The sequence below is a fragment of the Chinchilla lanigera genome, unplaced genomic scaffold, assembly GCF_000276665.1.
Source record: "Chinchilla lanigera isolate Chin_1 unplaced genomic scaffold, ChiLan1.0 scaffold00090, whole genome shotgun sequence".
NCBI classification, from domain to species: domain Eukaryota; kingdom Metazoa; phylum Chordata; class Mammalia; order Rodentia; family Chinchillidae; genus Chinchilla; species Chinchilla lanigera.
Window position 1 is genome coordinate 4,875,856 of NW_004955491.1, and position 21,421 is coordinate 4,897,276.

The 21,421-nt window shown below is 55.4% G+C and overlaps 2 protein-coding genes across 2 annotated transcripts in view; both read left to right on the forward strand.

Moving 5' to 3' along the window:
* The window catches only part of Sspo (SCO-spondin), a 48,404-nt gene extending 35,199 nt beyond the window's left edge, over positions 1-13,205 (forward strand). The window contains exons 76-103 of the mRNA XM_005404761.2: positions 96-319; positions 897-938; positions 1,043-1,198; positions 2,132-2,341; positions 2,548-2,715; positions 2,868-2,999; positions 3,096-3,342; positions 3,596-3,748; positions 3,825-3,871; positions 4,061-4,405; positions 4,727-4,894; positions 5,983-6,113; positions 6,288-6,412; positions 6,676-6,722; positions 6,960-7,238; positions 7,345-7,503; positions 7,646-7,762; positions 8,034-8,172; positions 8,297-8,499; positions 8,670-8,797; positions 8,902-9,044; positions 9,126-9,172; positions 9,788-10,005; positions 10,331-10,426; positions 10,565-10,625; positions 10,901-11,031; positions 12,186-12,336; positions 13,052-13,205. Of these exons, the coding sequence (XP_005404818.1) occupies positions 96-319; positions 897-938; positions 1,043-1,198; positions 2,132-2,341; positions 2,548-2,715; positions 2,868-2,999; positions 3,096-3,342; positions 3,596-3,748; positions 3,825-3,871; positions 4,061-4,405; positions 4,727-4,894; positions 5,983-6,113; positions 6,288-6,412; positions 6,676-6,722; positions 6,960-7,238; positions 7,345-7,503; positions 7,646-7,762; positions 8,034-8,172; positions 8,297-8,499; positions 8,670-8,797; positions 8,902-9,044; positions 9,126-9,172; positions 9,788-10,005; positions 10,331-10,426; positions 10,565-10,625; positions 10,901-11,031; positions 12,186-12,336; positions 13,052-13,074 (4,090 nt within the window). The 3' untranslated portion in view covers positions 13,075-13,205. The remainder of the gene's footprint in view (positions 1-95; positions 320-896; positions 939-1,042; positions 1,199-2,131; positions 2,342-2,547; positions 2,716-2,867; positions 3,000-3,095; positions 3,343-3,595; positions 3,749-3,824; positions 3,872-4,060; positions 4,406-4,726; positions 4,895-5,982; positions 6,114-6,287; positions 6,413-6,675; positions 6,723-6,959; positions 7,239-7,344; positions 7,504-7,645; positions 7,763-8,033; positions 8,173-8,296; positions 8,500-8,669; positions 8,798-8,901; positions 9,045-9,125; positions 9,173-9,787; positions 10,006-10,330; positions 10,427-10,564; positions 10,626-10,900; positions 11,032-12,185; positions 12,337-13,051) is intronic.
* A 3,086-nt stretch (positions 13,206-16,291) lies between these two features.
* The window catches only part of Znf862 (zinc finger protein 862), a 32,705-nt gene continuing 27,575 nt past the window's right edge, over positions 16,292-21,421 (forward strand). Inside the window, exon 1 of the mRNA XM_005404762.2 lies at positions 16,292-16,604. Within this exon, the coding sequence (XP_005404819.1) occupies positions 16,581-16,604 (24 nt within the window). The 5' untranslated portion in view covers positions 16,292-16,580. The remainder of the gene's footprint in view (positions 16,605-21,421) is intronic.

Consider the following 21,421-nt stretch of genomic DNA (forward strand, 5'->3'; position numbering starts at 1 on the left):
CTGGGTCTGTCCTTGCCCTCTTTCTGGGGCCCCCGACCTTTGCCCAGGCCCTCAGTGCCCTCTGCCTGCCCCTCATGCCCGTACCCTCTCGTCAGCTCCTGTGTGCATGGGAAGCTGTCCTGCTCCCCAGACAACTGCTCCCAGGCTGAGGGCGGCTTTGGCCCCTGGGGCCCTTGGGGCCCGTGCTCCCGCTCCTGTGGCCAGCTGGGGACCCGGAGCCGCAGCCGCCAGTGCATGCGCCCCACACCTGCTTCAGGGGGCCAGGGCTGCCTGGGGCCCAGACAGGACCTGGAGGACTGCCACAGCCCGGACTGCCCCGGTAAGGGACATGGGACAGCCCCTGGTTCAGCCTGCTCCTTCCCCTCCTGCGTCTTTCCATGGCTGGAGCCATCTCTGGGTCTCCCTTGTTCTGACTCCCTAGCTCTAGACTTCTATTTGCAGCCAGCCCTTCTGGAGAGCCAGCCGGGTGCACTGCACTATGGGGTTGGGGTGGAGGGCGAAGACCCTAACCTTGGGACCCAGTGGCTCAGATAACCCATTTTAGCATGGAGCAAGCCCTGGAGAAAAGTGTGTGTGCTGTGGAAATCGGGGTGGGAGGAAATTCTAGAGGGACAGGCCAGGGAGGCTTCCTGGAGGGGGCAGCATCTGCTGGGCTTTGAGGGATGGAGGAGCATTGGAAGGAAGGAAGGCCAGGGAGCAGCAAAGGCTTGAGCAGAGACCTTGACCCAACTGGAAAGTGCCGAGCTGGTCCTGGAGTCTCCACAGGAGATCATGGAGCTGGAGAAGGCTGGGCTGGAGAGCAGCAGCGGGCCCGGGCTTGGGCTGCCAGCCTTCGGCGTTGTCTAGTTGCACCGCCGGCCGGGAAGCATTTCCGAGCAGGGTCTCTTTTGGCACAGGGGCTGCAGGGTCCACGGTGGAGCCAGTGACAGCCCTTCCAGGTAGCCCCAGGCCCCATACCTCTGCCACATGGCCCCCCTTTGGGAAGGGCAAGCCTCCAGCCCCAGCCCAGCTTCCCCTCTGTCCCTCCTCCCTTCCTCTCCAGCTGGCTGGGGCCTATGGTCGCCGTGGTCCCCCTGCTCCCGCAGCTGCACAGACCCCGCCCGCCCTGCGTGGCGCAGCCGCCTGCGCCCCTGCCTGGCTAACTGCACTGTGGGGGAGCCCACACAGGAGCGTCCCTGCAACCTGCCCTCCTGCACAGGTACCTTCCCATCCCAACCCAGTGGCCAAGCCCCAAGCCCCAACAGCCTATACCCTCGAGCAACTGTGGATTTCTAAAGCTGACTTCTAATCTCAAATCAGTGTCTGATTCCAGGCCATGGGGAGCTCTGCCAAGTTCCAGCAGACCACTTGGTCCTCATGCACACATGAGGTGCAATCATAATATACAGAGAAGGTTCTATTAAAAAAAAAATTACAGTAAAAGACACATTGCCATTCCTGCCCCTCAAAACCCTCCCCCTTGCTTTGAGCACACTTATCCCATCCTTCTTGCCACTTTCTGAAGCAGTTCTGGAAGTTCTTTCATGAGTGTCTTTATGAGGTGTGATCAACAATACAGTGAAAGTTGCTACGGAACGCCGTCCAATGGAAAGGCAGGCTCGTAACGACATTATAGGGTGTCTTCACCACCTTACTCAACAGACCTGGCACTGCGCGGCTTGTGGCTCTTCCTCAAAGTCAAAATGACCATGAAAGGTAAACATTTTGAATTGATTCAGGACACGGAGGAGGCCACAACAACGCAACTAAAGACACCCACGGAAGAGGACCTCCAGAACTGCTCCAGAAAGTGGCCAGAGTAACTGGATAAATGTGTTTAAAGCAAGAGGGGATATTTTGAGGGGGATTAGTGGCAATGTGTCTTTTACTGTAATTTTTCTAAAAATGAAATATTCATTGAATTTTTGGATCGTACTGCATATGTGCCTTGCATTCCCCTAACAACCCTGTGAGTCAGAGATTGCTATCTGCTGTGAGGAAAAGGGATGCTGAGGCCAGATGCCAAAGTCAGTATCAGATCTGGACCAGGAGCCAGGATCTGGATGCGGTGCCCCGCTGGGGCAGGCAGGCAGGGTCGGGGAGGAGAGAGGACGGGCAGTTGTGCCAGCTCCAGCTCCACTTTGTCCTGCAGAGCTGCCCCTGTGCCCTGGCCCTGGCTGTGGGCCAGAGAACTGTTCCTGGACTCCCTGGGCCCCGTGGGAGCCGTGCTCCCGCAGCTGTGGGGTGGGCCAACAGCGTCGCCTGAGAGCGTACCGTCCCCCTGGGCCCGGTGGACACTGGTGCCCGGACATCCTTACTGCCTACCAGGAGCACCGCTTTTGCAACCTGCGTGCTTGCCCAGGTGAGGTGGGGAAGAGGACCGGGCTGCAATCCAGCCCTTCCTCTGGCCTGGCCCTGGGAGGCCGCAGCACCTCCTTCCTTCTTGACTACTTGCCTGCCCAGGGGTGCCACTTCCATCTCTCCACCAGACCCGGGCTGAGCCTTATGGGGCTCATGGGACCCTCTCCCTGAGCTGACCCCGATGGAGCTGTTCTCTTTCCAACACAGTGCCAGGGGGCTGGTCACGCTGGAGCCCCTGGTCCTGGTGTGACCGGAGTTGTGGAGGGGGACGGTCTGTGAGGAGCCGGAGCTGTTCAAGCCCCCCACCCAAGAATGGGGGTGTCTCCTGTGTCGGCGAGAGGCATCACAGCCGGGTCTGCAATCCCATGCCCTGTGGTATGACAGTGGCGAGAGCCACCCCCACCTCTCATCTGGGGCGTAGAGGGAGATGGGCTGTTACTTCACTGGCCGGTTGAGAATACTGAGACCCTCAGATGTGAGCGTCCGAGCCGGATGCCTGACGCCAGGCCTCCTCCTCCTCCACTTAGAGGAGGGCTGCCCAGCAGGCATGGAGCTGGTCACCTGTGCCAACCGCTGCCCCCGCCGCTGCTCAGACTTGCAGGATGGAGCGGTGTGTGAGGACCACCAAGTCTGCCAGCAAGGCTGCCGGTGCCCCGAGGGTGCGTACCATAGGCCCTTCCAGCTCATGGGGGGCTGAGCGGGGCCGGTGGGCCTAGTAGCACCAGCACCAGCCTTCACGGACCAACTCCTTGCAGGGTCCCTGGAGCAGGATGGCAGCTGTGTGCCACTCCGATACTGCGAGTGCACAGATGCCCAGGGCCATAGCTGGGCCCCAGGGAGCCGGCACCAAGATGCCTGCAACAACTGCTCCTGCCAGGCTGGGCGCCTCTCCTGCACGGCCCTGTCCTGCCCACCACCCGCCCACTGTGCCTGGAGCCACTGGTCAGCCTGGAGTTCCTGCAGCCACTCGTGCGGGCCTGGAGGACAGCAGAGCCGCTTCCGGTATGAGGCTGGGGGAGGCGCGATGTCCCCTCTCCACTCAGGGCCCCTCTGCCTGGTATGTCTCCCTCTCCGGTACAGCAGTCCTGGTCCTGCTCTACCCGCGACTTTGCTCTCCCAGTGATCTGGCCCAGCTTTGTCACAGGTCATCCAGGCCTTGCCTTAGCCATGCCCAGGCCCACCCTGAGTTTCCCCCTGGGGTATAAGGGCTGATAAAGGCTTGGGTTGCTCCTCACCTCCCCGGCCCCGTTACCAGGTCCTCCACATCGGGCTCGTGGGCCCCAGAATGCAGAGAGGAGCAGTCCCAGAGCCAGCCATGCCCACAACCCCCGTGCCCACCTCTGTGCCTGCAGGGCGCCCGCCCCCGAAGCCTGGGGGACAGCTGGCTTCAGGGAGAGTGTCAGCTGTGGTAAGCGCGGGGCCAGGAGGGATGACTGGACTGTTCTGCTGGAGAGCAGGTCCCTGAGTCTGGGCTCCCTCCCCAGCTCCTGTACCCCAGAAGGCGTGATCTGTGACAACACCAAGTGTGCAGGTCTGGGTTTCATCCTGACCCCCGCCTCTGTCCACCCTACTGGCCCTGTGTTACAGGCCATCTGCCCATGTCCTGCATTGCCCCCCACCCCACTGCTACCCTTGTGCTTGAAGGTCCCGACCCAACCCTCTGAGTCTTCCTCCTCCCCACCCACCGCACTCCTCCAACTCCACCTGTGTCCTTCTGCAGTGCCCAGCGGCTGGACGCTGTGGTCTCCTTGGTCCGACTGCCCTGTCTCCTGTGGAGGTGGGCGCCGGGTCCGCACCCGGACCTGCACGGTGTTGGGCGCTCAGCGCAAGGAGCCACCCTGCCCGGGCTCTGACACCCAAACCCAGCCCTGTGGGCAGCAGCCATGTCTGCGGCTGGGGGACACCTGTTCCTGGGGCCCATGGGGGCCCTGTTCTCATACCTGCGGCCCCGGCCTGACCTCTCGTTCTGGCTCCTGCCCTTGCCCACTAGCCGAGGCTGACCCCACGTGCAATGGCACTGTCGTACGCCTGGATACCCAGGCCTGCTACCCAGGGCCCTGCTCGGGTAAGCGTGCCTGGGAGGCAGAGCCCCCTCCTCTACTTCCCTGTATTGGGCCATAAGTAATGTTTGCCCCAGTGTTATTCTGTCCCCTGACACTCTGCTTTGTCCTCCTCCTCCTGGCACCTCTTTCTTTTGGAGGCCTCCACAGTGTGACCTTCTTGTTGAGTTGGGGAGCCTACCTAGCAGAGCCTTTCCGAGTCCTAGGTTTCCTTTCCCCTTTCTCCTGTGCAGGGTCCTAGCTGGAGCAGGGGTGAGAGGAGAGGGTGTGGGGCAGAGGCTGGGGTGTCCAAAGGGGCCCCACTGATGTCCCCACCCTGTCCCCAGAGGAGTGCGTGTGGAGTGGCTGGAGCAGCTGGACACGCTGCTCCTGCCAGGTACCTGTGCAGCAGCGCTACCGCCATCAGGGACCAGCACCCGGCCGGGCGGCTGAGGGACCCCCCTGCACACGGCTGGACGGCCACTTCCGACCGTGCCCCATCGGCAACTGCTCGGGTGAGGCCCAGGAGCCAGGCGGCTGAGCAGGGCAGCAGCAGCGCCTTCATGCAGACCCAAGCCCCAGGACCTCACGGGGGTGGCCTGCGCCTGCCCTGGTCCCTGCCTCTGCACCCAGTTACTGCAGCCTCCCCATACCTTTGCTCACAGTTGCTCACCACGACTTGCCCATGGCAGCAGCCGACCACCAGACAAAGCACAGTGGCTTTGTCCCTTGGATGAGGGCTGATCAAAACATACAGGGTATATTTAAATTTAAAAATGTGTTACAGTAAAAGACACATTGCCATCAATTCCCCTTAAAATCCTCCTCGCTTCAAACATACTTATCCCATCCTTCCTGCCATTTCTGAAGCAGCTCTGGAGGTGCTCTTTCCTGAGTGTCTGCAGGAGGTGTGAACGCAAATGCAGTGAATACCGCTGGTGAGCGCCATCCAACAGAAAGGCAGGCTCACAAAAACACGACGCTGTGTCCTCATCCACCTCATCCACCAGATCTGGCATGTGTGCCCCTCGTTCTCCTCCAGAGTCAAAGTGACCACAAAAGGGAAATGTTTTGAATCAGCTCAGGACATCACAGGTGCAACTAAAGACATTCACAAAAGAGGACTTGCAGAAGTGCTACAGAAAGTGGCAAGGACGATGGGCTAAGTGTGTTCAAATCGAGGGCAGGAGGATATTGCGAGGGACTAATGGCAATGTATCTTTTATTGTAATGCATTTGAGTCTAAGCATCCATTGTATGTTTTGGTCACACCTCATCACCCGCCCTGGAACAGATGTCTGGCCCAGCTTCTGTGGAAGCTGCTCCCACTTCGCTCTGGTATCACCCATCTGCCAATCCCTGGAGTACCCGCCAGGACCCTGACTCCCAAAGCCCCCTTGTCTACACAGTTTCCAGGCTCCGAGGCTCAAACTGTCCTGATCCTTCCTGGGGGCACACAGGGGCTTAGCGGTGCCATGTGGGGGACACTCCCTGGGGGCAGACTTGTGCTCTCAGCAGGTGACTCCAAGGGACCGCCAGTGCAGTATGTGCTCTGGTCAGGGGTGTCGGGCCGTCCCCCAGCTTCCGGTCTCCCCTCCCACAGAGGACAGCTGCACGCCGCCCTTTGAGTTCCAGGCCTGTGGCTCTGCCTGTGCTGGACTCTGTGCCACACACCAGAGCCTTCATCTCTGCCAGGACCTGCCACCCTGCCAGCCTGGCTGCTACTGCCCCAGGGTGAGGGCTGCAGCGGGGGGGGGGCTCTCAAAGAAAAGGGGGTACTTCCCAGATTGTGCTTGCCTGGCCACCTGCTCAGTAGCACACATGTGCACTGCTGCAGGTCGGCACGGTGCAAGGCGTTGGGGGGCACTGACCTCCACACAATCCTGACCCCTCCCTCCTTCCGCCCAGGGGCTGCTGGAGCAGGCAGGGGGCTGCGTCCCCCCAGAGCAGTGTAACTGCTGGCACACCTCGGGAGAGGGAGGCGAGGTGACCCTGGCTCCCGGGGAACATCTGCAGCTGGGCTGTAAGGAATGGTGAGTGGTGGGCAAAGCGAGGGAGGTGGCGGCCAGGGAGCAGGTCAGCCTTCCGGGGTGGGGGCAGCCTGACCCAGGCAGAGAAGGCCAAACTAAGCCCCTGGGGCCCAGCCCCATGAGTAGCAATGACCCCACGTGCCAGACCCTGCAGCTCCCTCACCTTCCCCAGTACACCGAGAGCTCAGGCTATGCTATACGAGCCCCCTCGCTGGCTCTGGGCTGGGTCTTGCCTCTCCCAGAGCCCACCTTGATGTCCCCCACAGTGAGTGCCAACACGGAGAGCTGCGATGCACGAGCCGGGGCTGCGAAGGTAACCGTGGCTTAGGGAGACATCTGTCCCCACCACTCAGGGCTGTGGGTTTCCAGGTCAAGTGACTTTCAGTGATAAAACCAGGACAACCCCAGACAAACAGACCCTATGCTGCCCCCATACCTCCCTCAGCGTTTCCTACTTCCTGCCCTTCCTGGGCACAACCCCCAGTCCCTCCTGCCTGCCCCCTGGGGTCTTGGGAACCCCGGGAAGGGCACCAACACCCTACCTTCCTAGGTCTTCTGCCTCTGAGTGACTGGTCTGAGTGGTCGCCCTGTGGGCCCTGCCTGCCCCGAAGCACCCTGGCCGCTGCCTCCAGGGCCACTCTGGAGGAGCGCTGGCCTCTGGACACAGCAGGCTTCTTTCCAACCTCGGCTCCCCTGCTGGCCTCAGAGCAGTATCGCCACCGCCTCTGTCTGGACCCTGAGACAGGATGGCCCTGGGCTGGAGACCCTCGTCTGTGCACTGCACCCCTGAGCCAGCAGCGCCTCTGCCCTGACCCTGAAGCCTGCCTTGGTAATAAGGAAGGGCACAGGCTGACAGACAGCAGGACCTCTGGGATGCAGGGGGCGGGGTCCGACCAGGTGGGGTCTTGCACTGACTTCCGGTTTATCTTCCCCAGACCCATGTCAGTGGACTCCCTGGGGGCCCTGGAGCCCCTGCCCGGTGCCCTGCAGTGGGGGATTCCAGCTGCGCTGGAGAAAGTCAGGAGGCCCTCCTTTAAGAGCCTGCCAGGGGCCTTGGGCTCAGACCAAGAGCTGCAATATGGGGTCCTGCCCAGGTAACCACATCCCAGCATCCACGGGAGGTCTGGAACTGGAATACTGCAAATGGCACCTGAAGGGGGTTGCAGTGGCAGGGAGGACCCTGGCACCTGGGACCCACAGTGTCCCCAACATAGACTCCTATCTTCTGGATTGCAGGAGAGAGCTGTGAGACCCGGGGCACCGTGCTCACCCTTGACTGTGCCAACCAGTGCCCTCGTAGCTGTACCGACCTCTGGGACCACGTGCAGTGTCTGCAGGGACCCTGCCACCCAGGTAACTTGTCACATGGCAGCCTGGCCTGGGGATTCTGGGGACGCTCGGGCCCCGCCCCCTCCTGGGAGGCAGTGTGAGGACCTGCTGTGTCAGGGAGGACGCTCCAGGTGCCATAAGGACGATGGGGTGATGCTCATCCGAGTGGCTCCCCATGCACAGGCAGGGGAGAGACTGTGACCAGGCTTTGGACCTGCTCTGGCTGCCAGAGGAAACTATCCCGTACGCCTTGCCTGAGTGCCAAATCCTACTGTCCTTCTCCCCCCGTCTCTAGGCTGCCGCTGCCCCCCGGGCCAGCTGATACAGGATGGGCGCTGTGTGCCCATCTCCTCCTGCCGCTGTGGCCTCCCTAGTGCCAATGCCTCATGGGAGTTGGCCCCGGCTCAGGCAGTGCAGCTGGACTGCCACAACTGGTATGCTGCCGTGGTGGTGACCTGGGCCAGGGCTACGGTGGGCCAGGGTGACGGGCCTCCTGGGCACCGTGGCTCTAGGTGCCTGGATCAGTGCCTGAGGCTTGCTGCACACCCTTGTCCACAGCACCTGCGTCAACGGGTCCCTGGCATGCCCAGACCTTGCGTGCCCACTCTTGGGGCCGTGGTCAGCCTGGAGCAGGTGCTCAGCTGTCTGTGGTGGGGGCATCAAGGAACGCCGTCGGAGCTGCATGGGGCATCCTGGGGCAGCACCATGCCACGCCCAGGACACAGAGCAACAGCAAGAGTGTAACCTGCAGCGCTGCCCTGGTGTGTGCCCAGAGCCCCCGCCCCCGGGAGAGGGATGTTTCTGCCTGTCTCTCTATTGCCGCTGGACCCAGGTCCTGCCCCAGCTGCCGGCACGGGGCTCGGGGAGAGAGGGCAGTCAGAGGCAGCCTCTTCCCTAGCAGCTCCCACCTCACCATCTCTGTGCTTCCCAGAGTGCCCCCCCGGGCAGGTGCTCAGCACCTGTGCTACCTCCTGCCCAAGGCTCTGCTTGCACCTGCAGCCGGGCACCGTCTGTGTGGAGGAACCCTGCCAGCCTGGATGTGGCTGCCCTGAAGGGCAGGTGGGTACCGCTGTTGGGTCCTGACTCCTGCCTGGGGGAAGCAGGCGGGTGGGGGAGGCGGGAGGAGGTGGGGGTCCGAGTATAACTGAGTCTGCCTGCCTCAGCTGCTGCACAATGGCACATGCGTGCCCCCTGCCACCTGCCCCTGCACCCAGCGCTCCCTGCCCTGGGGCCTCAGCCTGACCCCTGAAGAGCTGGCTCAGGAGCTGCCCCCAGGGACTGTGCTCACCCAGAACTGCACCCACTGGTCAGTGCCCAGGCAGTGGGGAGGGCTGCTGAGAAAGAAGGGGGTCCGGGAGGCCTCTGAGTGGCTCTTCTGTCTCCCCAGTGTCTGCCAACATGGTACCTTCAACTGCTCCCTCGCTGACTGCCCGGGTGAGATGTGACTGTCTGGCCCTGCAAAGCTAAGGCCAGGCTGGCCTCAGTGGGGGAGGCAGGTTCTGCCCACCCCCAAGGGCAAGCTGCCTCTTTCAGGAAGCCCCCCTCTCTGCCTGCTTGGGCCTCTCACTGCCTGGAGGCCCAGCACTCCCTGTCCAGTACTCCCTGGGCTCTTGGTCCATGCACTGAACAAGGAATGCAAGAAAGTGGAAGGCTCCTTCCTGCTGAGAAGGAAACAGGTCCAGAGGCATTAGCAGGAATGAGGAGCCTGGCCTGGGGTAGCCCAGCTCTGCGTGCTGGCTCTGTAGATTCATGGCCAGCCCCTCAGCGCTTCCACCCTGGCGGGGGAGGGTGGAGACCAGAGATCACCTCTGGGTCTCTGGCAAGCAGACAGCCCCCATGGGATGTGGCACTGGTCCTGAGAAGGCAGGGGTCGGGAGGACAGCATTGGTCAGGGGTGAGACCTAGCCCGGGCACAGCTATTGGAGAAGGTAGAGGATAGGCGTGCAGGGCATGGGAAGGGGAAGAGGGACCCTGGGGTGTCTAGTGGGGTGAGGGATAGAGGCAGGGTCCAGGGCTGGCCAAGAGTGGAGTAGACCATCTTCCCTGCAGAGTGTCCCCCTGGGGAAAAGTGGCAGCAGGTATCCCCGGGGGAGCAGGGGCGCTGCGAGCGGACATGCCAGGAGACAAATGCCACAGAGGCTCAGAGCAACTGCAGTGTGCCACAGGCTCCGGGCTGCGTGTGCCAGCAAGGACACTTCCGGAGCCAGGCAGGCTCCTGCGTCCCTGCAGAGCTCTGCGAGTGCTGGCATCTCGGGCGTCCCCACTTGGTGAGACATCGTGTCCCCTCTGCTGCCGCCCACTCCTTTGTGATCCCAGGCCTCCTCACCTACTGAAGCATTCTGTGACACCCTTCCCTCCCAACACACTCCTGCTCTGCTGCGGTGGGTGGGAGTGGGCCGCCCCAGGGACAGTGTCCGGCCTTGGGCTGGAGCCCCTGCTCCCACCTAAACCCTCCTTGGCCCGCCTGAGACTCCTGTTGCCTATGCCAGTCCTAGTGCATGGCTCCTGCTGGGTGCTCCTGGGCTGGGGCTGGGGATGTTATCATGGAATATGGCAAGAAACCAAGAAGAGCCTCTCCTGTCCCACCCCCAGCCCGGGTCCGAGTGGCAGGAGGGCTGTGACAGCTGTCGCTGTCTGAGAGGGACAAGTGTCTGTGCCCAGCTCTGCCCTCGCCTCACCTGTGCTCAGGTAACCCCTGTGGCCTGCTTGAGTGTTTCCTCCTCCTTGGGGTCCTCCTCTGAGGCTAGTCTTAGGGTCTCGGGAGGCAGTGTGAGGTTGGAGGGGACAGGGCCATCCTCACTGGACCTGGGACGACTCCCTCCGCAGGGTGAGACGCTGGTGCAGGAGCCAGGGAGCTGTTGTCCCATTTGCAGGCAGGAGACTCTCGGTATGGAGACCACCTGAGTGCCTTGGTCTGAACCCTTCTCCCCAGCTGCCTTTTCAGCCTGGCATGTGCCCGCCCTCCCCAAGTCTACCCGCCCCCCCAGGGATGACAGTGGAGACCCGAGGACTGAATCATACCGGCTGGCACCAGCACCCCACATGCTCCGGCATCCCAGGCTCTGTCCCCTATATGTCCCCCCATCCCTGGGGTGTGCTCAGTCGCAGCCTCCCCTTTCCCTGCCCCAGCTCCTGCCCCAGAACCTGCCTCTCCCCCCACAGAGGAGAAGCCGGCCTCCTGCCAGCACCTCACTGAGCTTCGCAACCTTACCAAGGGGCCCTGCCACCTGGACCAGGTAGAAGTGAGCTACTGCAGTGGGCACTGCCTGTCCAGCACCAATGTCATGGCTGAGGTGAGGCAGTCCCACGGGGGCCAGCCTGGGGCCTGGGCAGAGTCCAGAGGACAGGAGGGGCATGTTCCACTCGCACAGGGCTTGCATTTGGGCCTGGGCTATGGATAGTCAGAGCCTTGCACCAGGGCGGTGGTCTACGCCCACGGTGGCCTTGACCGTTCCCAGGGCGTGCCTCTGGGCCACTGTGCACCTCACAGAAAAGGGCGCAGAGGAGACAGGCTGACTGTGAAGTCACAGCCTCCACACCGAGGGCAACAGGGTGCCGGGATGGCTCCTAGCAAGACGCTCCACAGACCGAGTCTCCACGCTTCCTCTCCCAGATGCTGAGCCCTGCTCCTCTTAGGATCTTCTTAGGGCCCCAGTGGCCCCCGGAATCTCTTAGCCCCTGTTCCTGGCACCTTCCTGGAACAGAGCTCCAGCCCCAGCCCCAGAGCCCTTCTCTCAGAGCACCATTACTCTGTAGCCATTTCCCTTCCGCCTCTGCCCACCTGGCTTTTCCAAGCCTGCAAGACAAAGGTGCTTTCTACGTGGGGTTCAGAGATGCTGCCCCCAACCTTGGACACACTGCCCCTCCCCTGTGGATGCCTTCCCAAATCACCTTGGCAATGTTTAAAACGGGGAGAACGGAAAGCAGTTCAGAGATCTAAGCAAATAACTTTTGCACGTAGATTTTAAACTTGGCGTTGTGTGAGTGTATTACCCATTTCAAGAGAGAATAAGAAATATGATTATGGATGAAATAATCTTAAATAGTTGTAAGAGGAACTCAACAATCACAGGGCCCGAGGGGCTTGCCCGGAAGGAGAGCGCACTGCACTTGGGACCAGAACCATGCAGTTGGGTTTAATTATTTGCAGCTTCATGTATTAGGAATATCTCTTTAGTGGTAAGACCCCGGGGAGGAAGCAGTGTCCCCACTCCTGCATTTCATCTAACCTGCAGGGTGCTGGACATTCAGATGGTACATGGGTGGGGCTGGAGTGAAGAAGGCGGGCTTCCGGGAAGGGGACTGAGTGGTGACACCTTCCTTCCCGGCCCCGCTAGGCTGCTTGGCCAGGAGCATTGGGATCTAGTCCTACGGGCTCAAAGGAAGCGGGGAAATTCTGCGTGGCCCCTCCCCGGTTCACACACACACCCCCCTCCCGCTCGCCCAGGAGCCGTACCTCCAGAGCCAGTGTGACTGCTGCAGCTACCGCCTGGACCCGGACAGCCCCGTAAGGATCCTGCACCTGCGCTGTACCGACGGCAGCACGGAGCCCGCGGTGCTGCCTGTGATCCACAGCTGCCAGTGCAGCCCTTGCCAGGGTGGGTCTGGACGGGAGCCGGGGCGGGGGTTCTCGGATGGGCCAGGCGCTCCGGGGGGCAGGGCTAAGTGAACGTGGGCGGGGCCTTATGGAAGGCGGAACCTGGATGGGGCGGGGCCTGGGTGGGGGTGGGCCGGGCCTGGGCGGGGGCGGAGCCCTGCGCGGGGACAAGGCTGCCCCAGCCTGGCAGAACACAGGGCAAGCATAGGGTCTGGTGGGGGCGTCAGAAACACACAAAGCTCCCTGCCCCTGCTCTTCCTTGAGTCCTTCCAATCCGATCTTTTCTCCTTCTCAACATTGTTTATTTCTTCCCCAATCATACATAAGCTTGGGTGTTTGGAATATATCTGGTTCAAATGCCAACTCACCTGCTTCCTCGCTGAGCACCCCCACGCCGCTCCCTCTTCCCCGGGAACTCATCTTTTAAATGGGGCTGGCATCTCTGCTCAAGTTTGGGGCGAGGACGTGGGGAGAGCACGCGTGGAAGTACCTGGCATAGAATCGATGCGGTCACCCCGGGTGGCAGTGAGGGAGAAACCCATGGAAGGTGCGGATGCCGTAGGTGGGGCAAGGCAGGAGAGCCTGCACTGGCTCTGGGCGCCTCCGGCAGCTCCGCCTCACCTCCTCTGCTGCCCAGACTGCAGCCCCTCTGACCCCGCTAGGCTTGACCACTCTGCCTGTCTTGCTAGCTCATCTCCCCCTCACTTGTCCCCCAGGAGGTGATTTCTCAAAGCACTGACAGGCTCCGCTGGATGTGTCCATTGCTGTCCTTCTGTGATCATAAGGTTCTTCGCACTAATCGGCTCCTTCAGTACCCGACCCGAGACCCATGCCTGGCATTAGATGTCCCAAATAAAGTGACTGAGCCACTCCAGGTGTAGTCTTTGTCCTGCAGCTCAGCAGAAAAAGGGAGAAAGGGTGGGTCTGGGCCCGGGCCCTATCTGGACTGCAAGAATTTCATCCCCTGGGAACCCTGGGAATCTGCCATGGATTCACCACGGCATTCATGGCTGGAGGGCCTGGGCAACTCACTTCCCATAACTGGACCTCGGTTTCCTCCTCTGGATACAGACAGGGTTGAGTGTAAAGTCTAGAGATCCCTTGGGCTGGACATCTCTAGTGTCCTGGGCAGATCCTCACCCACAGAGACTTTGGCTGCAGTGTGGGGGAGACATTCGTAGAAGCTCAGGCTGAGGCCTACTTCTCCTTTGTACAAGAGTCTTACTGAAGTGTAATTCTCATAGTAAGAAATGTACTCATTTTTAGTTTTCACTTCACTGACTTTTACAGAAAGTAAATAAAATTGCACAAACATCACCACAATTCAGTTTTAGGACATTTCCCTCATTTCACACCCATTTGTAGTCAACCTTTCCCATCTCCCATCCCAGGAACGAGTAAGTAGCTTTCCATGTCAACACATTTGCCTTTTTTGGACATTTCATGTCGTTACGCTGAAGATTTTGAGGTTCATTCATATTATAGCATATGGTAGCTCATTCCAATATAGAAACATATTATACATATTATAGCATATGTCAGCTCGTTGCTAAATACTAATCGTTGTATAGATATACCACACTTTGTCTACCCATACCCTGGATGACAATAGTTCAGGTTGTATCAGTCTGCCTGTCTTTCTTTCTTTCTCTCTTTCTTTTTTTTTTTGTCTATTATTAATAAAGCTATTATAAACATTTTTGTACAAGTCTTTCTCTGGACATATATTTTCATTTCTTTGGGGTATGTTATACCTAGGTACAGAATTGCTGGGTCCTCCATTTTTAAGATACTGCCAAAGCAGTTGTACTATTTTGCATTCTCACAAATAGTGTACAAGGGTTTCAGTTTCTCTACATCCTCTCCAACAGTTGTTTTTGTCTCCAAAAATAAAAATAACCATGCAGTGGGTATAGCACTCACTGAGATTTTGATTTATATTTCCTTCTTATTACTATGTTTGTGATACATAAATGAATACATGCATCATGGGGAGTTGGTACATGTACATATCACATCTTAAACATTTTTACTTCCCTTTCCCTCTCCCCTCCTACTTTCATCTCTAGATCACCCTCCAATTTGCAAAAGGTTTATCTCCCTGTTTCCTCTTTCTTTTATTTTGCTCTTTATTTATATTGTGTTTCTCATACATGAGAAACTATATACTTCTGCATCAGATTTATTTCATTTTGATCTGTATTTCTTCAATATCAATGACTAATGATGTTGAGCTTTTTTTTTCCTTTTTATTTTCCTTTGTATACCCTCTTTTCAAGTTTCTTTTGCTTTCCGTCAAGGGTTTTTCTGACACAGAGTCAACTTGGTCTGCGCACAAGCATGACTGGAGGTACAAATGCAAGGATGGGATATAAATAACTCATCTGGGGACACCCTCACTCACTGGAGATGAGGTGTGCAGATAAATGCACCAGCCTCCCATTCCTTAGACAGATGGTCCTGGGCAACATTTTATACAATTCCCAGAAGGGCATGCAGGCCCCCAGGGCTCACAGCAAAGATCTCTGAAACGTGCTCTTAAATTAGCTTTTCTTCTCTGCTTCTCTTCTTGAGTCTGACCACACGGCCCTATGGGATCCCCTTCCAGGACCACGTCCTTGTCTCAGTCTGTGCTTCCTGGATTGGGAGGGTTGCAGCCAGGGAAGACACTCCCGCTCTGCTGCTCAGTGATGCTATGTATTAGCCCCTGCTCCCTCATATGCCTTAGACACCCCTACACTGACAGCCTCATCCAGCTAGAGGTATTGACAAAGGGATAAAATCAAAGGGAGAAAGAGAGGAGAGACTGGTTAGTACGAATTGGACATGTACAGGAACTCTTAAGTGAGTACTGGGACTTGAATTGTTGTAAGGCCCTAAGTGGGGGTCCTGTCATCCCAAATCAGTGAGACTCCGGAAAGGGGCTACCACTAAACATATTCAGTTGCAAACCATTCTTTCCTGCAAACTCTTCTTCCTTCTCTGATTTAATTTTCCTAGCCTTCTGGCTCCCCCCTGGTTACCTATATCCCTCCTGGGTGTTTGTCATGGTCCTCTAGCACGTGAGCCCTTCCATTTTCTAAATCCATCACCCATACTTAGCTCTTTCTTGACTAGCATGGAAGAACGTCTCTGATTTCTTATAACCTTAAATCCTTCTCTCAATACCTACAAAATCCAAGTCCCAGACAATACTAATACCTCATCTTATCTCTCCTATTATTACCAGATTATAATCTGGCAGCTCTTCTCGCCTTCCTGAGGCCACCTTCTCACTGTGTCCTCACCTGGTGGAGAAGGAGAAAGCTCTCCCATGTCTCTTAAAGGCACTGATCCTATCCTACGGACCTCCCTTCATGATTTCATCTAAACCCAAACACTCCACTTCCAAATGCCATCATGTTGAAAAATCAACGTAAGAATCTGGTGGGAGGACACAATTCAGACCATAGCACCTCCTTCACCTGGCAAATTCCCACCTCTCAAATCAGTTCGGCACCATTTCCTCAGGAAATCCTTGACTCACCACCTCATTCTAAGATGACAGAAGGTGTTTCACTAGAGTCTTGCACTTACCTCTTTCATTGCACTTGTTTCTGTTTAGTAATGTTCTGTTTTTTGCTTCTTTCCCCCAATAAACTGAGTTCCTCTAAGGTAAGGACTGTCTCATTAAACTTCGTACTCCCCGAACCTAGCACAGTAACTGATGCAATGATGACGCTTTTTAAAACAAATGTAAGAAAAAGTATAGTCCTCCTTGATTAAATAAAACCTAGAACCTTCAAGGCTGACGTTGGTACAAATCCATCAAGGTCCTCTGCTGGTACTGCTGAGTTAGGAGGAGGCCTGCGGAGACGTTGCCTAGTAACCATCCGGGAATGGAGGCGGGAAGGACAGAGAGCGAGCGTCTCGGGGTCCACTCAAGCCCCACATTCTGGGAGCCAATAGCAGCTTCGAGAGCAGTTTCGAGAGGTTGGACTACACTCCCCGTGATGCCCTGCGGCAGCAGGGAGGTGGCTGCCGTAAAGCTGCTCGCTCTCACGACTGTAGTTCCAGCTCAGCGCCTCTGCGCGCTGGGAGAGCGCTACTGCACCCAGACGTGCGAGAGCGAACTTCTCGGCCGCGCTCCCTCCCCGCCAGGGTACCTTCCCCTCAGGGAGCCCAGGTCTCCCTTGGGTCGCCGCGGCAGCATCCTCAGGCCAGGCCGCGGGGGGAGGGGGCAGCACAGGCCGAGGAAGCGGGGCCATGGAGCGCAGGGAGTCGGGGAAGGTAGGACTGGAAGGGCCCAGGGCTCGTCACCCCTTCCCGCGAATCCCCGACCCTGGCTGGGCGAGGCTAGGCAGAACGGGCGAGGGCTTGCAGCCGAGCCAGCCTTGCAGGGAAGGGCTCGCCCGCCTTGGGAGGAACGCGCGCCCTCCGGGCTTGGCATCCTCCTCCCTACCTTGCCCTTGCCCCGCCTCGCGCTCTGGACAGGGGCCGCGTGCTGATGCCGGGATGGGGGACCCACCCAGTGTAGCGGCTCCTGTGTGCCCGCTACCGCGGTTGTCGTTTTTGAGGAGGCCCAGGTCCTTCTTAAGGCTTTGAGGCAGGGAGCCAAAGGGTGGGATCGGAGGCGGGGTGAAGGTCTAGCCCTCCTACCTCCTTCTTTCCAAGAAAGGGCTGAAAAGAAAAACAAGCCACAAGCATATTTCTTGCCCACTAATGTTTCTGGGTTCTTTACTTTGTGGAAGGATCTAAGCATTGCTGCGGGATTTGCTTCAGGCTCTAGGCAAGAAGTTTTGAATTGGAAGTTGAGCTGGGGAAAGTAGTAGTTAAAGATGGTTGCGCAGGGTGGCTGGAGCTTCAGGCAGCGTCAGCAAAGAACCCTGTGTGTGTAGGAACGTTGATGTGGAGACAGTGGGAACCTCTTGGGATTAAGATTTTTATGGATGTTCTTGACAGCCGATTCTTTTGGGGGATGGGAGGGGATTAGCTGGGGAGCAGACCCAGTGATACATGGAAAAGAATATAACTCCTAACCTGCTAAGTGTCAGATATGTTGAGATCATGTTCGCCAAAATCAAAGAAGGAATTCTGAAAAACAATGGAGGTTAAGAGGGGCTGGGGATTTAGCTCAGCGGCAAAGCGCCTGCCTGGCAAGCGCGAGGTCGTGAGTTCGGTTCCCAGCACCAGAGAAAAACAAAAAAAAAAAAAAAAAAAAAAAAGAGAAAAAGACAATGGAGGTTAAGAGTAAGAAAACTCTATTGGGGAGAGAGCGCTTCTGAGAGATGGAAGGGGACCCCCGAAAGTGGGTTAAGACAAGCCTACTTCCCAAAGAAAGTTTTATCGAACGATATCACAAGGTGGTGAAAACTGGGGATCCTGTGATCAGCCAAAAAGATTACAAGTGTAGCCACTTAGGTAATAATGATCTAATAGGGAAGCAGGTCACATAGCAAATGTACATGGAAAGAACAAAGACTTATAGGAAGGGATGGGTCAGGCGGTCCTGGTCACCCGCCAGGATGACTGATGTCTATCTAGACCTTATGGTACCAGTTGATACCAGCTATCCCCTGGGAAGGTATGTAGGCCCGGTCATTCCGTCTTCACCTTGAGGCCTGCCCTTCAGCAGATGTGCCTCCAGCCACAGCTGTATTGTGTTCTCATCTTCTGGGCTGAGTCTCTCTTGAGGGGCCCTGTCTGACTGCCTGTATTTCTACCTAATTTCGCTGTCTATAATATTCCTCCCTCTGAAGAGGTACCCCTAACCGCCACGAGGGGACAGGGAGGGATCACCATTTTGGCTGACAGGGGTCATAGTTGTGATCATCAGTCAGAGATACTCCCCAGAGAGTCTATCTAAAGGCCCTCGATAGCTGCCGGGAATTCTTGTCTTAAATAGCCATATAGCTTTAAGTCTGGAGGAAACAAGGCCATAGAAACAGTTAAGTATGCATGGGCTGCACAATATCAAAAGACTATTACGAATATAGCCAGCAAATATTTCCACTAGGAAGAGCCAGTAATAGCCTCCCACAAAGAGAGTAAGAAGTTCCAAGGAATTTCATAATCTGATATGGCATTAACCTGTTGTTTAATACCTTAAATAGCCATCAGGATATTAGAAGGATCAGGAATGTACACACAACATTCAGCTTTTACAATTGCGCAAGTAGCCCCTTGTGCCTTTTCTGTTCTACAAGGAAAGGTTTTGACCCAGTTTGTGAAAGTATCTGCCTAGACCAATAGGTATTGGAGCATCTTACTCTTTGGCATATGAGTAAAATTGAGTGGCCAATCTTTTCCAGGTTACTTACCGTGTCTCTGTATACATGGAGAGGCTGTGGATCAGTTAAGAGGACTATTTGTTTGGCAGAGCTCACATGTTGTAACTATCTATTGTGTTGTCTGAGGAAGTCCATTTTCTATGAATAACTTTCAGGCTATCTAGTGGGTCTTGTCTCTCCCCAAGTGAAAAGTTTGATATAAAAGAAGGAACAATTTACCATCATCTGACTGTAACCATCTTGTTGGAAGGAACTGACACCCATGGGAGAGAGCTCATTTGATTTTTTACTGAGAATATTTGGGTCTAGTATGATCCAGGGACCCTTCCCAGATCAGGGGTGGCTGAAAGGAGGGCCCTCAAGCAACTTCTTTTGCAGCTGTGTCAGCCAGAGATACTTTGTTACCTCCTTTTTTGGTGTTTTCTACAGTGAATTACTGCCATTTTGGAGGGTATATCAACAGGTGATAAAAGTTTATCTATTTATGATACTTTATGGGGGATCTGTTGGCTGTTAGAGAATTCTTTCTTTCTCTCTTTCTTTTTTTTTTTTTTTTTTTTTTGACTTTTTGAGACAAGGTCTTGCTATGCAGTTCAGGCTGGCCTTGAGCTCACAACGATCCTCCTGCCTCAGCCTTCCAAGTGCTAAGACTACAGGCATTTCTACCATGCCCAGCTTTTTCATTCTATATGGCTGCATGCAGCACTAGGATAGCATACTTCAAATCTGTATAAATATTGACTTTCCATTCTTCACTGAGTTGTGAAGCCCTTGTCAGAGCTATGAGTTCTACTAGCTGGGCACTAGTCCTAAGGGCAAGTGAGGAACTTTCAAGTGTCTGATGTAGAGTCACTACTGTATATCCTACTTTTTTTGTCCCATTTTCCATGAAGGAACTGCCATCACAGAAGAGGGTCAAATCAGGATTAATAAGGGGTGTATCTAACAAGTCTTGTCTGGCTGCATACATATGGAGAATTATCTGTTCACAGTCATGTCTTTAGTCTCAATTTCTTTCTTTTCTGATAGAAAGGTAGAGGAGGGTAAGGAGGAGCATGTCTTTATTTGAATGGCTGGTCCTTCTAGAAGTAGAGCCTGGTATTTAAGAAGTCAGTTGTCTGATAGCTATAGGCTCCGTTTGGAAGAAAGAAGTCCTGCCACATTATGAGGTGTATATACAGTGAGATCTTTGCCTAAAGTCAGCTTGGATGCCTCTGCTCCCAGGAGAGCTATGACCACCACAGCCTCTAAGGCATACAGGCCATCCCTTTGCCATAATGTGTGATTTATAACCTAGGTACCCTACAGGCTATTTAAGCACTCCCAAAGCCAGGCCTCACCTTTCATCAACATATAGATTGAAACAGTGTCTTATCAGTGGGCTTAGTGATGGGGCATGTAGAAGTGCTTATTTAAGCTTCTGGAATGCAGTTTGGGAATCAGGTTTCTAGGTTAAAATAGGGATATCTGCCTTTTGGGCTTCCTTTATAAACTCATAAAGGGGTCATGCAAGCTCACCATAACCTGTTATCCAAAGAAGACAAAAGCTTATAATTTCTAGGAATCCCCCTAGCTGTTTTAGGCTCTTGGGCTGTGGGAAGGAAAGTATTGGTTTAATTCTCTCTTACCCTAGCCTTTGGGTTTCCTTAGATATGGTAAGGCCTAAGTATTTTACCTCAAGGCTATAAAATTGTGCCTTAGACCTAGAGACCTTAGAATATCTGTCGGAGCAGAGCATGGGTATCTTGGCTAGTGAGCTCTTCTGAGGGGGCACATAACAGTATATCATCTACATATTGTAGGACTGTGACTTGGGAGAATTCAAAACATGCCAAGTCATGGGAAAGCACTTGCCCAAAAAGATGTGGACTGTCTCTGAACCCTTGAGGAAGCACAGTCCAAGTTAGTTGAAGAGTTTCAAAGGCAAAAAGAAACTGGGAATCTGTATGTAAAGGAGTACAAAAGAAGGCATCTTTTAAATCTAAAACCAACTGGCATCTTCCAGGATCTGAGAAAGGAAAGTGTACATACAGGTTAAGTAGTGCCAGGTAGATTGGCACTACCGCCTCATTTACCAATCTAAGGTCCTGTACCAACCTCCACTCTCCACTGGGTTTTTGAACTCTCTAGATTGGAGTGTTATAAGGGCTGTTAAGTAAACCTTGTGCCCTTAAGTTGTTGATTATAGGGAATAATCCTTTTATAACTTCAGGCCTTAAAGGGTATTGTCTCTGGTGAGGACAAACAGTGAGATTTTTGAGATGGATGTGTTTGCACTAGGGCAGCTTTTAGTGCTCTTCCTATTTCATCTTTAGTTGCCCATACATTAGGATTTATTTCTCTCTCTACAAGGGGAGACAGTGTACCTGACCCTGGTACACCGTGCCTGTCCTTGGTGCTTGTGGAACAATATTCAAAGAAGATATCTCTCCCCAGGAGAATAACTGGATTTTAGGCATAATCAAAAATGAATGAGAAAAGAGAAAGCCATCCCAGTTACAGCCTAAGGTTTGTGAGAAATACCAAATTACCTCCTCTCTGGTGATTCCTTTCACTGAAGTATGATGGCTGGAAGGAAGGCCAGGGTTGAAAAGAAGGACTGAGAGACACATGCTCATGTCCAGCAATAGGGTAGTTTCTTTTCCCTCTGTAGTCATGATTATTTGGGGCTCCTCAGCAGAGATGACAGTCAGGCCAGAGGGAGAAGGCAGAGAGTGCCCTGGGGTGATTCAGTCTTGCTGGACCAAGTCATAAGATGGGACCTCTATCTCAGGGGGCAGTCCAACTTCCAGTGGCCATCTTTGCAATCAGGGCATG